At 34.9% G+C, this 18,426-nt stretch overlaps 1 protein-coding gene across 9 annotated transcripts in view; it reads left to right on the top strand.

Moving 5' to 3' along the window:
* TDRD3 (tudor domain containing 3) overlaps window positions 1–18,426 on the top strand; it is a 164,176-nt gene that overhangs the window by 78,005 nt on the left and 67,745 nt on the right. For all 9 annotated transcript variants that reach the window (XM_048215525.2, XM_026493380.4, XM_048215529.2 and 6 more), the window contains 4 exons: window positions 1,424–1,584; window positions 8,106–8,247; window positions 15,538–15,609; window positions 18,067–18,216. In XM_048215525.2, the coding sequence (XP_048071482.1) occupies window positions 1,424–1,584; window positions 8,106–8,247; window positions 15,538–15,609; window positions 18,067–18,216 (525 nt within the window). The remainder of the gene's footprint in view (window positions 1–1,423; window positions 1,585–8,105; window positions 8,248–15,537; window positions 15,610–18,066; window positions 18,217–18,426) is intronic.

The raw sequence follows: 18,426 nt of genomic DNA, 5'->3' as shown, positions 1-18,426 counted from the left end.
TATCTGTGTTGTCCACATATAGAACATTTGAAATATGGCTAATATTACTCAAGAGATGAATTTTAAGTTTCATTTAATTTTAATTAATGTAAATATAAATTTAAGTAGTCGTATATGGTTGGTGGACCATATTGGACAGCACAAGCTGTCAATGTCTAAAGTAAAAATATTAGGAGTAGTAAAATAAAGAGAATGATAAGCATTATAATAACTATAACCTGCCTGTGGTTTAATTTAAATGTCCTTATTCTAAGGGCATTAACAAACCGAAAGGAAACGTTCATCCTGAATTCACAGCTTATCTGTACTTGTTAAAGGTTTTGGACTTGTTTTAATTTGGGATTTTTTTGGTAACTGAAAATTAGATGAAATTTTAATCTTTTTTCTAATTATATTTTTTAGGGCTAAATTTATAACAAAATTATTCCTCTATAGGCAAAATACTGGTAAATATGAATTAGAAATTTGTTAACTTGGGACAGGCTTACTCAAGAAATTAAGTGTAACTGTTTGTCAATCATTTCACATTTTTCTTATTGAAAATATAAATTACATTAATATGCACAGAAAGATTTTACTTAACACTATGTAACAAAAAAGTAGCCTTTTTTTTCCTTTGTAGGTATGATACTACTGAAAGGTATAATATTTTATAATGTAGGAAATACCACCTTGTGATAAAGTTGTTTTTCAGCCATGTAAGCAGATTTTACCAGCATTTCCCAATTATATCATAGGCATTTTATTATATAAAATTTTTAAGAGCTGGTTGGTCCATCAATTTTATTTTTGGCTTTGATTGAAATATGGCCAGAGAGAACATTTCTTCTCTTTAGTGCCAGGCATGTAATACAGCATTAGATTTAAATTTATTTAAAAAGATAATGTGAAAATAGATCAAGTACGGCTCACACTTCTTGAACTTTATATGGTTTAAATTTTGGATTATTGTATTCTTCATTAATGCCAGAAGAGGGTGTACTTTAAACTTGATGTTTTTAAACAGTAAACACTCCTTCCAGCTGGTGCTGTAAAGTTGATGTCCCTTAAAAAATTACCAAGTTCTTTTATTCCAGATCATCCCTTAATGTACATGGGAGAAGATGAGGGGGCGCATGTGAGTAATTTAGAGCACATAATACTGAAAACATCTATTAATACACCTTTAATCCAGAAATACAACTATGTTTTCCTCATTACGTTCTGAAAATACATTCAGAATTAATGAATTCAGAAGATCCTTCTGAAGTTTTATCTTTAAATCCCCAATCCCTGATGTATGTTATATAATTTCACTTTTGACCTTATTTAATTGAAATTGTTATAAATCATGAAGTGTGACCATTAAGGAAGAGAGAAACAGAATAAATGAAAAACAAACCCATGGCTAGAAAGTGATATTTATTCCTTTCTGTTTTGACAGCTTGAAGGTCCATGTGTTTTGCAAATTCAAAAAATTCGCAATGTTGCTGCACCAAAGGACAACGAAGAATCTCAGGCTGCACCAAGAATGCTGCGTTTGCAGATGACTGATGGGCATATAAGTTGCACAGCTGTGGAATTTAGTTATATGTCAAAAATAAGGTGATTGACACTTTAATTTGTATATTTGTTACAGAGCGTGAAGGTGCTATTCAAAATGGATTTTGTTTTATGAATTTTAGAAAGAAGGAATGAACTGTTATAAGTGCCTATTAAATTTTTTTCAAAAGAAATTAAAGAATTTGTATTTCTACTTTATCTATGTAGGAAAATAGGAATGGAGTTACTCTTTCCTTAAATGTTATTTTAAAAAATTCGGGGCGCCTGGGTGGCACAGCGGTTAAGCGTCTGCCTTCGGCTCAGGGCGTGATCCCGGCGTTATGGGATCGAGCCCCACATCAGGCTCTTCTGCTATGAGCCTGCTTCTTCCTCTCCCACTCCCCCTGCTTGTGTTCCCTCTCTCGCTGGCGGTCTCTCTCTCTGTCGAATAAATAAATAAAATCTTAAAAAAAAAAAAAATTCAAGGTGTTTTTGTATGAAAAGTAGTAATTTCCATTTTTTTCAGTAAATTTTAGGTCACTCAGAAATTTCCAAGAACAAACAATTTCTCAAATATGTTACCATTTCTTCTTTAACAACTGTGTCCATCACACTAGGAAAGTTTCCTTAGGAAATGATTGAAGCTAGAGACAAGTGCCACTCACTTTCTGAGAGGATAAGGAACTCCATAAGGAACAATTTTCCAAATTCTTCTTTTTGCTATTTTTATGAGAAGTTTTTATTTTTATTTGCATAAATTTGATGTGTAACAATGTGTAAGTTTAAATTGTACAGCATTTTACTTTGATACCCTTATATATTACGATTGCTAATGTAATAGTATTTATCACATTACATAATTTAATATAATATTGTTTTCTGTGTTTATTATACTGTGTATTAGATCTCTGTGGCTTATTTACTACCCATGACAAATTTGTACCCTTAAACACCTTTAATCTTATCCCTCCCCACCATTTCCTGGTAGCCACCATTTTATTCTCTTTTTACAGGTTTAACTTATTTGGATTCCACGTATAAATGATACCATATAGTCTTTCTCTGTCTGAATTATCTTGCTTAGCAAAATAGTTTGAGGTCCATCCATGTTGTTGCAAATGGAAGGATATTCTTTCTCATGATGAATAATATTCCATTGTGTATATGTACCACATCTTTTTTATCCATTCATTTGAGTTACTTCCATATTTTGGCTATTGTGAATAATGTTGCAGTAAACATGAGAGTATGTATTTCTGGTCAAAATCCTGTTTTCATTTCTTTTGGAGATATACCCAGAAGTGGAATCGCTGGATTGTATGGTAGATCTATTTTTAATTTTTTGAGGAATCTTCATATTGTTTCGTGTAGTGGTTGGACCAGTGTACATTTCTACCAACAATGTTTGAGTTCCCTTTTCACCACATCCTCTCCAACATCTGTTATCTTTTGTGTTCTTGATGATAACCAGTCTAAGAGGTGTAAGGTGATAGGTCATATGGTTTTGATTTGCATTTCCCTGATGACTAGTAATGTTGAGCAGCTTTCACCTGCCTTTTGGTCATTTTCCTGTCCTCTTTGGAAAAATGTCTGCTTTGTTCTTTTCATTTTTAAATCAGATTGTTTTTTATTATGTTGACAGAATTCTTCATATATTTTGGATATTAACCCCTTATCCAATATATGGTTTGCAAAAATTATCTCCCATTCCGTACATTGTCTTTTCATTTTGTTGTTTCTTTTGCTGTGCAGAAGCTTTTGAGTTTGATGTGGTTCCATTTGTTGATATTTTGCTTTTGTCGTTGTACTTTTGCGTCATGTCCAAAGAATCATTGCCAAGACCAATACTGATAAGCTTCATTCCTGTGCCTTATTCTAGAAGCTTTAGGTAGCAGGTTTTATATTTAAGTCCTTGATCCATCTCAAGTTAATTTTTGTGAGTGTTGTGAGACAGCGGTCCAATTTCACTGTTCTGCATAGAGTTGGCATTCCTGTTGGGATGGAGAAAAGCGATGAGAAGGAAGGGAAATGTTTCCTTTATCATCTATGTCCCCACTATTTCAGTTTGAGCAATTTTCCAAGGTGGGAATTTTCACTGGACATTTGTAGTGTTGTTTTATATGCTCATGTTTGCTGCTCTGGGTCCTTTGAGCTTTTTCACATAATATAAACTCCTAGACCATATTTCTCTCCTAAGCGAGCATTTAACAAGCGTTTAGCATCTGCTGTGCTCCAGTCCCTTTATCCGGTGCTAGAGGTACAAAGGTAAAAAAAAAAAAAAAAAAACCTTTAGATTTTGCCCCCAAATAGCTCCTCTGCTAAGGAGGTAGGCATATAGGCATATAAGTTATAATAAATATATGGGGCGCCTGGGTGGCTCAGTCGTTAAGCGTCTGCCTTCGGCTCAGGGCGTGATCCCAGGGTCCTGGGATCGAGCCCCTCATCGGGCTCCCTGCTTTGCTGGGAGCCTGCTTGTTCCTCTCCCACTCCCCCTGTTTGTGTTCCCTCTCTCGCTGGCTGTCTCTCTCTCTCTGTCAAATAAATAAATAAAAATCTTTAAAAAAAAAGTTATAATAAATATGTCAACTAAAAGGATTAGGAGTCAGGATGCCTGGGTGGCTCAGTCAGTTAAGTGTCTGCCTTCAGCTCAGGTCATGATCCCAGGGTCCTGGGATCGAATCCCGTATTAGACTCCTTGCTCAGCGGGGAGCCTGCTTCTCCCTCTGCCTGCTGCTCTCTCCCTGTCGCTCTCTCTCTTTCTTGGACAAATAAATAAATAAAATCTTTTTTAAAAAAATAGAAAAAAAAGGATTAGGAATCTAAAAAATTGACGCTATTGGGGGAGCCAGAAATAAGACTTAAAATATGAATAGGTATTTCGAGAATGGTGAGAGGGAGGAATAGCACGTGCAGGGACATTTTGTCCTGAAAACAAATGAGTGAAAAGTTCATTTGGAAGAGTTTAGGCAATTTGGGATGGTGGTATATGGGAAGAAATGTGATAGGTTGAGCCCTCCAAGCCATGCTCAATAATTTCCCTTCTTTTTTGTTCTTCCTTCAACCTGTATCTGTCTCTGGTAAAGGCACTTCCTTCCTTAGAAGATATATGTTTGTCTAAAATACTGATTTTTATATACAAAGCAGGTTTTGTTGATTTTGTGTTTTGTTGTCTTTTTTTTTTTTTTAAGTAGGCTCCACGCTTAGCATGGATCCCAGTGTAGGGCTTGAACTCACAATCCTGAGATCAAGACCTGAGCTGAGATCAGGAGCTGGACACTTAACCTACTGAGCCACCCAGGTGCCCCTGTTGTCTTTTTGAAGAGTGGGAGGGTTCCTACCTTTATGGAGAAAGACAGCCTCTCCTCCTTTGACAAATTCAATTAAACCCACTACAGAGGAGTTCACAAATGACTCAGAAAGACTTGTCATGTAATGGCCGCTTCTCTGATTTTACTGCTGTGTATTTCTCTGAGCTAAATGAAAACACAAGATCGTCCAGAGAGGAGGGTCCCTTATGTTGTTAACTGTCTTCTTTTGTTGAATTTATTGCAATTTGACAATTGAAAAAAAAAATACTACCACTTGCTCATTGGCTCGTCATTGAAGTAGCATGTCTACTTTTGTTGCTGTAAAAGCAACAGCCTACAGAACTGTTCTTACATGTGAACATTTGGGAGACTTTTATCAAAGTTGTACTGGTTAGTGGTTATCTTAGAAGCAAAGGAGAATAACTCGCTAGAGAGGATATGCCAGGAGCCGGTATGGACTGTGTTGCCTTCAGTGGACATTGCATTTCTCTGGGGTGCTTTTTTCAACTCTTCTGTCCTACTTCCTGATTGGCTTCAACTTTTAAACACCCACTTCTCGCTGTTTTTGTGTTTATTTGTCTTGTTATAGCTTTTTTTTAAATAATATTTTTTATTATATTATGTTAGTCACCATACAGTACATCCCTAGTTTTTGATGTAAAGTTCCATGATTCATTACTTGCATATAACACCCAGTGCACCATGCAATACGTGCCCTCCTTACTACCCATCACCAGCCTGTCCCATTCCCCCACCCCCCTCCCCTCTGAAGCCCTCAGTTTGTTTCCCAGAGTCCATAGTCTTTCATGTTTCATTCCCCCTTCCATTTACCCCCCTTTCTTTTTCCCTTTCTTCTCCTACTGATCTTCCTACTTCTTATGTTCCATAAATGAGTGAAACCATATGATAATTATCTTTCTCTGCTTGACTTATTTCACTTAGCATTATCTCCTCCAGTGCCGTCCATGTTGCAGCAAATGTTGAGAAATCGTTCTTTTGATGGCTGAGTAATATTCCATTGTATATATGGACCACATCTTCTTAATCCAGTCATCTGTTGAACGGCATCTCGGCTCCTTCCACGATTTAGCTATTGTGGACAATGCTGCTATGCACATTGGGGTGCATATGGCCCTTCTCTTTACTACGTCTGTATCTTTGGGGTAAATACCCAGTAGTGCAATGGCTGGATCATAGGGTAGCTCAATTTTTAACTTTTTAAGGGACCTCCACACTGTTTTCCAGAGTGGCTGTACCAACTTGCATTCCCACCAACAATGTAGGAGGGATCCCCTTTCTCCACATCCTCTCCAACAATTGTTGTTTCTTGCCTTGTCAATTTTTGCCATTCTAACTGGCGTAGGTAACTAGGTTTTTAAAAATTGCACTGAAGAGAGAGTAGAGGCACTTTGGGGTGCCAATAAAAATAGTAATTAAACCAAAATATGCTTTCTGAATAAGGGTTAGTTAGGGCCCTGAAGATATGATGTATTAAAAATTATGTTAAAATTTTAATGCCTATTTATCCTTTTGTGGGAATAGAACTATCATTTTATCTGGTGAGTGGGACTTTTTATCAATTATCCTGATGAAATTTTAAGTACATCTTCAAATAATTTGATGACTTTTTCCTCTTAACCTATTAGGGAGAATTTGAGAAAGGTATAGTCATTTTATACAAAAATTAGTTTGTCATTTGTTTTCAGATTAGCTTTTAGTTTTAAAGTTATATTATCATAACTTAAACATCCCTGTAATTTGCATCCAGTCTTTTAAGTTCTGATGTAGTTTCTTCTATTGCTAATATATGTTTCTAGATTTTCATTGCGTTTTCCAATTTCACCAATTTGTAAGAAATTATTGGCTAAAAATGGTTTTGAAGAATAAGTTTTATGTAAATGATACAATGCAGTAATTATAGTAGTTTCTTTAAAGTAAAGAGTATAATACATCCTATAGTTGAAACTTTTTTTAATCCTTAAATGATGATACGGAGTTATGAAAACCTGGATCTGCTGATTGCCTGAAATTGGGAAAAACTTCACTTAGTATAACTGTATTCAATTGTTGCTGATACTGAAGCCTGATAAATACTGTCCTTAGTTATTCACTACCACAGAGTTCTCTCCTTAAGGGTTAGGTTGGGCACGGCTCTTTATGACTATTTGTTCTATAAGTTACATGTTATGACAAAGCTAGGGATCCTCAGAATAGTGTTTACCAGATAATGTCTTACTGTCTAAGAGATCTTTGAGGATTTAAAAATGGGTGTATTTTATTTCTTCTTGTTTATTGTTTTCAAACCATCTTTCTTCAAAATAGACCAAAGATATCAATGCTTTCACTGATTTTGCTGTTGCATATATATCAGCACATGGTGAATATCCTGAACTTTAAAAATGTGGACAAGATGAAGCCATTTCAGCCTGATTTTCTAATTTGTCCTAAGTGTTTGAGAATAGTCTTTACTCCTATTTAGAGTACTTTATCCCTTGCTGCATGTGCAAAGAGATGGGGTAGGACACGGTATCTGTGCTTTTACTTTATAATAAATCTCAATAATGAAATGGTTCCTTCCACTGTTTCTTTTACCAAGCAGCTGGTAGGGGGATAAACATTTTGTCTCTGGCTTTTGTAAAAGGGGTCATGGTGTACTGTTTGCCCTAAGTCTGATAATATTTAGCCTATCACAGACAAGTTCTTTTAAGATTAGTAAACTTTAAAGTAAATAACTCTCATTTGATCTTTAGATGGTTAACAAAAAAGAGTGTTGTTTTGTATGGATTATGGTAACTCATATAGATGTAAAATTTCTAGGATTATTACTGGTCAGATATCTTTTCGTGTATTGAAATTTAATTTTGCACATAATGTATCTTTGCGATGCATAGTCAAAACTCAGAGGGAAAAATGGCACATCTTCCATTTGTACGGCATGCCATGCACAGCATGAGAAAGTATTTTCATATCTCTTATTTGGTTTATCTTTACTGCAAATTAGTGAGGTGTGATTTTTATTGTCCACATTTTTTTTTAATGGGGAAACTGAGGTTCATTTGTCAGTAAGGTAAAAAGTGACAGCCTTGGACCTGGTCTTCAGACCTCTTCCCTGTAGGTGATCTATTCGCACTATATAGCCAGTCTCTTGAAAAAAAAGTTTTTGTATGAGTGTGGTTTGAAGAACTTGGCCAGGTTTAGGACTGAATTCCAGTTTGCGGAAGGAGATTCAGTGTGTTTTAACTCTTTTTTGTTTGTTTGTTTTTTGCTCTGCTTTAGCCTGAATACACCACCTGGAACTAAAGTGAAGCTCTCAGGCATTGTGGATATAAAAAATGGATTCCTGCTCTTGAATGACTCTAACACCACAGTTCTTGGTGGTGAAGTAGAACACCTTATTGAGAAATGGGAGTTACAGAGAGTAAGTGTAAACTAAGAAAAAATGGCTTGAACTTTAAAAAAAACTGTACTTTTTTTAAATTGTATTCTGTGTTTTAAGGAGATCTTCCCAAAATGAACAGTAAAACTAGTCTTTTATGTCAGAGTTGAATCACATGGAACACAGTGATCTTTATAGAAAACTATCTACCTTTGTTAAAGTAGAAATATTCTTTGTCTTGAGCAGGTGTCATTTTCAGTATTCACTACATTTTAGTACATATTTTAAAGAGTAATTCTTTACTGACAAGTTTTCAAAACTCCCAAGATGCCATTTATAAACTATGTGTAATGTATCTGTGTATAATTTTGCAAAAAACTAGCGTTTGTGAATATATATGAATATAATGTATGTCTGTATCTCATGTACAATCACACATACATACAACTGAAAGCAAATTTTATATATAGAATTTCACATTAATGGAGATATTCTTATTCATTGTCTTCCCAGGCATGTTAGTTGATGTTTTCCCCATTTATAAGTGATATCTTCATCCTCTTAGTCATCTAGGTTATCTCATGATTTTGTCTCTAGTTTGCCTCCAGCAATCAATGCTCTTGATCCACTGCAGTCAGATCTTAAATCGATCCCTTGCTCTCCAGTTCCATTGTTGTTGCTATAGTTTGTCTTTTTTTTTTTAGCTTATTTTTTAAAATATTCACAACTTGATTATTTTAGTTTAAGTCTTTTGCATCTCTTGCCCGGACTATTGCAGTAGCCTTTTTACGGGTCTCTCCATATATCCTTTCTCCATATTCTAATTTATTTTATATATTTCTTCAAGATTATCTTCCTTCAGCATCACTCAGAACACATCACACCCTGCTTTTATGTCAAATGCCTTAATTCGGCATTCAAGGCTGTTCACAGTCTAGCCCTGGTTCCAGTTTTCCTTTTTAACTTTGTAAATTATTTTACATGGATTTTGTTCTAACCAAATGGAACTACTTACTCTTTCTTTGATTCTCTATGCTTTCCTCAGTTATACTTTTGGGGGAAAAAATTTTCCCACATTTATATCATTCATCTTGTTCTCTTTCTCCTGATCCCTTCATGGCCCATGCTTTTAGACCCTGGTCAAATGCTTGCTTTTTTACCAAGTGAAGTAGTTGCTTCTTATGGAATTCTTGGAACATTTTTATTTGTATCAAGAAGCATATTACTTTCTACCTAACACTAAAATTATGTTTACTTATCTCCTTTAATAGATTGCAAGCTTTTTGAGGTCAGAATTATTTGTGCGTTTGTTCAATTCCATGAATATTTGTTGAGCAGTCTGTAGTATTATGCTGGGCTCTTGCATCAGTAAACCATGTAATCCTCCTAACAGTCTTATGAGGGAGTACCATGTCCATATAGATCAGAAAATGGACTTAAAGAACTGATAAATAACTTCTTTTATGATTAGAGAGCTAGTAGGTGATAGATCTGAGACTTCCCGTATCTCTAAACCAGAGCCTGGATCCTTACATATAAAAAACATTATAACTAATGATTGTGGAATGAGTGAGTTACAAAGCACATAGAACTAATTACTCTTTGCTAAAATTGATGTTCTTGTGCTACCCTCAAATCTTGCCTGTTACCTAGAATGAGCCAAGGGGCATAGCAGTAGAAGCTTTTGCTATTTTATGATACATTATTCTTCTCTATTTTCTTAGTTTGAAAGTGCCTCTGTTTGGGAGGTAAATAGAAATAGAAATTTAGGCACTTTTTTTTATTCCTTAGTATTCATTACATATACTAATGTGCTACATTTAGGTCTGCAGTATTATGCATTATAAGATAATGTTCCATAACTGCATTGTTTAGTTAAAATGTGACAAAAGTAAGTAATTCGGAAGTGGCTTGATAAGTTTTACATAAATAGCCAAGTTTATGAACTTTGAATTTCCTAGAGAAATCCCACCCATTCCATGTAGCTCTTGCTTTTCACAAGTTAATAAATTGTTTTTTTATTATTAGAGATTTTTTTAAATGTGGTAAGATGCCCTCAAGTCAGACCAGTACCTTGTATTATTTACCCAACCCCAGCCAGAACTGCTTCACTAACTGTAAAGTGAGTCAAAACATTCCTAGAAACTTCCTCACCCCTAAAACACACACACACACACACACACACACACACACACACACACACTGATTATTAGTAGTTTGATAGTTGTCCTTGTAATGTTTTATTATATTATGTTGCGTTTTGTTTCCTGAAAGCTGTGTTTTTTTTTCTTGTTAGGAGGCAATAAAAATTTACATTAAAAAGAGTTTAAAAACATCTTAATATGATTATAGTTCTCTTTGGTTTTATAGCTGTTGTTTCTGTTTTCATTTGGTAACCATAGTGATGTAGAAACCATGGAGAATTCAATTATTTAATAAGCATCTGGCAGGTGGCACACATAGAAACCATAAACCATAGAGTTAATTTTGAAAGAGGGCCCTAACCGTTTTGTAAAATAAATAGGGGACATTGGGCAGTAGTTAAATTAAATGTCCAGGTGTTGTAGCTATAACAAATTGGTAATAGATCGGTGATGAGGAAGAAAAACTCAAACCTCGAAATGTTTTGTATGTTGGATAAAGACAAATTCTAGAGAGTTCTGAACAAGATGTAATTTGCAAAGTAATGTAGTTTCTGTAACATCTTAGTGCCTCTTACCCTGTTCCCATGACAGATCTGGTTTGTTTTTTTTTCCTTTGGGATGTATGTATGGTAATGTATACATAACATAAAATTTGACATTTTAACCATTTTAAGTGTAAAATTCAGTGGCATAAATACATTTATATTGTTAATACAACCATCACATCCATCTCTAGAATTTTTGTCTTCCAAAACTTAAACTCCATACCCATGAAATAACTTCGCATCCCCCTACAGCCACTTCTAGTCCCTGGTAATCACCATTCTACTTTGTCTTTATGAACTCATCTACTTTAGGTACTTCATATAAATGGAATCATATGATATTTGTCCTCTAGTGTCTGGTTTATCTCACCTGGCATAATGTTTTCAAGGTTCATTCATGTTGTAAAATGTGTCAGAATTGCCTGACTTTTTAAGGCTGAATACTATGTCATTGTGTGTGTGGTAACATTTTCGTCATTCATCCGTTGATGGACATTAGGGTTGTTTCTACTTTTTGGCTAATTGTGAACAATGCTATTATGAACATGGTTGTGCAAGTATCTGTTCAGGTTTCTGCTTTCAGTTCTTTTGGGCGTATAACCAGAAGTAGAATTGCTGGGTCATATGGTAATTCTATGTTTAATTTTTTGAGTAACTTCCATATTGTTTTCAACAGTGATTGCACCATTTTATATTCCCACCAGCAATGCACAAGAAATCTAATTTCTGCACATCTTTGCCAATCCTTTTTATTTTACTTTATTTTATTTTTTGTAATAATCATCTTAATAGGTGTGAAGTGGAACCTCATTGTGGTTTTGATTTTCATTTCCCTAATGCTTAGTTGATACTTAGTAGCCTTTCGTAGGCCATTTGTATATCTTCTTTGGAAAACTGTTTAAGTCCTTTTTCCGTTTTTTAACTGGTTGTTTAGTTTTTTTGTCATATGAGTTCTTGGTATTTTCTGGATGTCAATTCTTTATCAAGAGGTGTGACTTACAAATATTTTTTCATATTCTGTGGGTTGCCTTTTCACTCTGTCAATAGTGTCCTTTGATGCACAAAAGTTTTTAATTTTGGTGAAGTTTAATTTCATGGTTTTTTCTTTTTTGCCTGTGCTTTTGGTGTCATATCTAAGAAATCATTGCTAAATGCAGTGTACTGAAATTTTTCTTCTGTGTTTTCTTATAAGATTTTTATGGGTTTTAATTTAGGTATTTGATCCATTTTAAATTAATGTTTGCATATGATACAAGCTAAGGGTCCAATTTCATTGTTTTGCATGTGGATACCCATTTTCCCAGCACCGTATCTTTCCTTTCCCCAAAGAATGGTCTTGTCCACCCTCATCAGAAATCATTTGACCACATGCGCAAGCAAGGCTTTATTTCTGGGTTCTTTATTCTTTTGTTCCATATGTCTGTCTTTATGCCAGTACCACACTATTTTGATTATAGTAATTTGTGGTAAGTTGTATAATTAAGAAGTGTGAGGCCTTTTTAGGATAGTTACGGCTATTCAGGGTCCCTTGAGATTCCATATGAATTGTAGGATGAATTTTTCTATATCTGCAAAAAAAACTTCTTGGGATTTTGATAGGAATTGCATTGAATCTCTAGACCACTTTGAGTAGTATTGACATCTTAACAATATTAATTCTTTCAATCCATGACCACAAGATATCTTTATATTTATTGGTATCATCTTTAATTTCTTTTAGCATTTTTTGTAGTTTTCAGTATACAGGTTTCTTTACTTTAGTTTATCCCCAAGTATTTTATTCTTTTTGATGCTATTATAAATGGAAGCTTACAACTTGCTGTTGTTTTTTGCTCATTCTGGTTCCCAGCAATGACTTCAGGGAATTCGTATGTTGGTTTCTGGGGCCTCTTTTCTCTACAGGTCCCTCTTTTACAAAACTCCGCCCTACAACTTCCAGTTGCTTCAACCAGCCTAAACCATGAAATTCATTTTCTCAACTTGACTGTCTATGCTCTCTGTCTGCATCATGCTTCTGAGCAGAAATGCAGAGCTCATCTGTTTTGTTTTTTTCTCTTTCTTTCAGGGATTATAGTCCTGCACTACTTATTGTTCTGTGTCTTAAACAGTTGTTTCTTACATGTTGTCCAGATTCCTACTTGTTTATAGATAGAGATGAAGTCTGACTTTTGTGCATTCATCAGGATGAGAAGTAGAAATCCTGTGTTTTAAATTGTATAATGTGTATTGAGAGATGGTATTATTAGCAGCTTATGTGAGCTTTTTGAGGAAGTTATACTATAAATTGAAATGATTGATGTTTGAATAATCCTTTTCTTATATCTAAACTGAAGCTGAGAAAAGGACCCCTAGATAATTGTATGGATTTGCTGTTTTTTGTTTTGTTTTGTTTTAAGATTTTATTTATTCATTTGAGAGACAGAGAGAGCACATGAGCAGGGGGAGAGGCAGAGGGAGATGGAGAAGCAGGCTCCCTGATGAGCCAGCCAAGAGCCTGATGTGGGGCTCTGATCCCAGGACTTGGAGATCATGACCTGAGCCAAAGGCAGATGCCTAACCATCTGAGCCACCCAGGCACCCCTGCTGGTTTTATTTTTTTAATAGGTTAAAATCTCAAGAATAGCTTGTAAAGAAATATGACATTCCTATACAGTTTAAATTACTTTTGCTTAATCAACTAAACAGTATTACTGCCTTTGGTCTTAACATTCTTTTTTTAAGACTTATTTATGAGAGAGAGAGAGAGAGAGAGAGCACTCGCTCCATGAGTGTGAATGGGGGGAGTGGCAGAGGGAGAGAAACTCAAGCAGACTCCCCACTGAGCACGGAGCCTGATGTGGAGCTCCATCTCATGACCCTGAGATCATGACCTGCTGAAATCAAGAGTTAGACGCTTAACCAACTGAGCCACCCAGGTGCCCCTAGTCTTAGTATTCTTTATATAAATTACCTAAAATGCATAGTATTCTTTACATAATTTGGGAACTCTAGAAAATGTTTGAAAAGTGCACATGATGATTTTTTTAAAACTTCTTTCCACCCACTATTTAACAGCATATTTTAAACATAACATTTTCTAATGATAATTGTTAAAGATGCTCAAGAGATTTTAAAGTTGAAAAAATGTATTAAATGACAACTAGTGCTTAACAGACATATGTTAACACCTCAAAAACAAATCTTCTCTCTATAATCTTACATATGAGAGGGAGAAAATTAGTAGGGTTTGGAACCTTATTTTTATTTAGAGAACAATGGGCTGAATACTTCTTCAAAGTATAAATTGATTTGAAAAATGACTTTATTAAGGAAATTTTACTATAATTAAAAGTAACCTCCATATCATAAACTATAATAATATGACCTCTTTAAATAATTAGAAATCACTTTTATTATAAATATCCCTATGAACTGTTGCTAGTCACAACACTTTGACACCAAATGTGTGTATTTTCCACACCAAGCAATTCTCCACTTCTCTATAGACACCACATGGATGTCCTAAAATTTAATTCAATTCTGACCCTACTCAGAGTTAGTACAGACCCCATAGCTTAGGGACTCAATCTCACAAGACTGCTCCACGACTGCAGTTGCCAGTTGCAAATAATGGGTCCCCAGGTTGCCAACACTACTGTCCAGTGTGGTTACAAATTGGGGATTCTCATGACCCCCTGCTCAGGTTTGATAATTTGCTATAATGGCTCACAGAGTTCAGGGAAACGCTTTACTTACTGTTACAGGTTTGCAATAGAGGATATTATAAAAGATACAAATGAACAGCCAGATGAAGAAGTATAAGATGTGGAAGAGTCCCTAGCACAGGAGCTTCTGTCCCTGTAGAATTGGGTGTGTTCTACCTTCCCAGCACATGGATATGTTCACCAGCCTGGAAACTCTGAACCTCATTGTTTAGGGTTTCAGTGGAGGCTCATTATGTAGGCATGATTGACTAAACCACTGGACATTGGTGATTAGCTCAGACTCCTTCCTTCTAATCTAGCAACCATCCCCCCATCCTGGAGCTATCTGGGGGCCCATCAATACTTGCCTCATTATCGTAAACTCAGGTGTCCTCAAAGAAGCTTATTATGAGTAACAGAAGATGTTCCCGTCACCCCTATCACTCAGGAAATTCTGAGGGTTTTAGGAGCTCTGTTTCAGGAACTGGGGAAGAAGATCAAATATATACATTTTTTTATTTTATCACAATATAACAAGTATGTTGTTTGCTAATAGTTTTTATGTCTAAAAATTTATTTTGAAGATCATTTCTAGGTAATATTTGTCTGTCAGATTATAGTTTTAATATGTTTTAAAGTGAAATTCTTTATGTTTGTTGTCTTGAATTTACCCCTTGTTGAGAAGGGTCTTTTTTTTTTTTTCTAACTTTTCTTTTTATGGGAGCAGGTTGGTAGTTACTTCTGAAAATTGTATTTGAATGTGTAGTTTAGTATGGGGAGGTGAGGGGAGAACCTTTGCCTAATTATTGCCTAATTACATAAAATATTTTATGTAGTTTGAAATAATTTATAGAAGACTTTTTTTCCTGCTCTGTATAATCTACTAAAGTAAGTGGATTCCTGGTACATTGTACATTGTAAATGGTATAATTTCTGTTTTGTGACTCACTTTTCTCACAGAGCTTGTCAAAACACAATAGAAGTAATATTGGAACTGAAGGTGGACCCCCTCCTTTTGTGCCTTTTGGACAGGTAATGACTTTCATATTGGGAGATGAATTTTAATCAGCAAAAAATTGTTTTTCATTTGTATTCAAACTGTGTTTAGTTTTGTGCTGAACTATTCATTTAGAGGTCATGGGAGTTATGTGGAAATATATTAAATACAGAAATTTAATAATTGTAGGGTTTTTCTTTAATTAAATTGTTGGTGTAGATGCTTTTCTCAAGAGCTGTTAACCCAAAGATTGAAACAATTAAGAGGCACACCTGAGCAGCAGCAACTTAGAACTAATTAAGATAGGATGGGGGGGCTTTTTTTTTTTTTTTTTTTGAGAGAGAAATTCAAAAGTAAGAAGACAAATGTATGCTGTAATTTCCCACTTTGTCAGTAGAAACACAAGAGGGAGAGAGAATGAAAGTGTCAACAGAAGGATGAGACATAAAGGTGAGAGCACAGGCAGGGAAGGGCGTCAGTGCACTTCAGTAGGGCCTGCCGTCTCAGCTGTCCTCTCCTGGATTCTGTTCTTCTGCCTTGATCCAAATACCCCTGTCAGGCAAGAACTTAATTTTATTTCTACTTGGTATTTATTTTTTTAACCACAGCAACCCTGATCCTTCTCTCATAAAAGCTAAAAGTGTTCTACTTCCTATTTTTCAACCCACTCTCTGCAAAATGTTACATTGAGGTAACACCTTGGCTGGTGGGTATCTTGGGTCTTCCCGACTGTACTCAGCATTAAATTGTATTCACAAGTCTCCTGCAATCTTTCCCTCCTTTATCCCTGCTGAGTCTGAGAATATTGCCTGTGGCATCTTTCTCTTTGCTTCATGATGCCACCAGCATTTAGCTGTTGGTAATCTGCCTTGCATTTGCTCTTTAGTTTTCTTCGAGAGCTAACTCACAGTGAAGATGAGTTGGGAACACAACAGGTGGGAAACAGAGCTATAGCATAACGGCTTTTTTTTTTTTTTTTTTTTTTTTTTTGGTGTGAAAAAGATATCTGGCTGATCAGGAGATAAATGGATAGAATCCGTTGACTGGCATCAGACGAAGGCAGATGCTTAACTGAGTGAGCCACCCAGGCATCCCTGCATCATGGCTATTTTGAAAATACTTTTAAAAATACACCAATTTTACCATGTTTTGGAGCAAGGCATGGTCAAGATGAGAGGAGGCATGATGCCCGATAGTCTGATCCATGTTGTTGCTATTCTTTCTTCTACCAATGTAATAAATCTTCAGAATGGAAACAGAGCATAAACAGTCTGATAATTTGTATTTGAATCTAATAAATATATGTTTGCAAGAATTTGCTTTCTTCTTAAATATTGTAGTGATAATATTTCTTTCATGAATTGCTCAGAGAGACTTATAATCTAATTATTTCAAGATTATGAAGAATGTTTTTTAGTTTTTTAAATTAGGAAATATAATAAAAGTTATATTTCCGATAATATATTTTTTATAAAGCCCATTCTGAAAAATTCTTATTCATTTTATCTTAGCCTTGTACATGGGTTAGATAGATAATGCTGGATGTGTTCTGGTATCGACACGATATATTTATGTTGCTGAAAATCTGTATTTGTATAACATATTTGTTTGATAGCGTGTTTTTCTTTTTTTATTAAGTTGAGACAAGGTTCATTTTATAGGATTTTTACTGCTAGGATTAGAAGGGAGAGCAGCACTTGGGGCTTATTTTTATGCGGTGATAGCTTTCTTAATTTATCTTATGAAACTAAAAATCAAAAACTTTGTAGCCTGATTGAGAGAACAAGTATGTTTTTAGTTTTTGGTTTATAAGTTCAGAGACAGCTCTTTATATTTAAAATAACCATACTGGGGCGCCTGGGTGGCACAGCGGTTAGGCGTCTGCCTTCGGCTCAGGGCATGATCCCGGTGTTATGGGATCAAGCCCCACATCGGGCTCCTCTGCTATGAGCCTGCTTCTTCCTCTCCCACTCCCCCTGCTTGTGTTCCCTCTCTCGCTAGCTGTCTCTATCCTGTCGAATAAATAAACAAAATCTTTTAAAAAATAATAATAAAATAAAATAAAATAACCATACTATTTAACCTTCATATGCATATTGCGGCATAATACGGAAATCAGACTTCTAATAAAAAAACTGAACTTATCTCTTCTTGTACAATAGTATTGACTGTTTGAAATTTAGAATTATTTCAAGTCATTATCCTAAAATGCAACTAAATTTCTTGGTTCAATGTATGTTTTAAATATGTGCCCTATTTTAGTTGGCCACATTTTTATGTAGCATTACATTTTATTTACCAGTTACATTTATTTAAAAGTTAATTTAATCAATTTTCTACCTTTTTTTTAAATCTATGGTAAAGAATTATATTTTTATGAGCTCTCAGTTGTTGTCAGTGACACAAACATTTTTTTTTGAGGTATTACTTTCTTATTAAAAACTTGAATTCTTTTGGAAATACTGAAGTGTTTTATTTTTATTCATTACCAGAAATGCATATCTCACGTCCAAGTGGATAGTAGAGAACTTGACCGAAGAAAGACATTGCAAGTTACGATGCCTGTTAAACCGACAAATGATAATGATGAATTCGAAAAGCAAAGAACTGCTGCTATTGCAGAAGTTGCAAAGAGCAAAGAAGTAAGAAACTAAATCATTATAAATTTCTCTTATTTGTTGTCAGTATGTTCTATTTAGGTTACTCATAATCATTATTGTCTTTTCATATAAGGTAACTAATTCAACAAACTTTTCACATCCTTCTTGCATATTTCATCGGTAGAAATGCCACGGTAACTTACAGAGTCTTAAGCTTATACATTTTGCTCATATGTTCTTTTTCTTGATCTC

Source organism: Ursus arctos, unplaced genomic scaffold (genome assembly GCF_023065955.2).
Source record: "Ursus arctos isolate Adak ecotype North America unplaced genomic scaffold, UrsArc2.0 scaffold_10, whole genome shotgun sequence".
Taxonomy (NCBI): domain Eukaryota; kingdom Metazoa; phylum Chordata; class Mammalia; order Carnivora; family Ursidae; genus Ursus; species Ursus arctos.
Note: the sequence above shows the minus strand (reverse complement) of the source record. Positions and strands in the feature narration are given on the sequence as shown.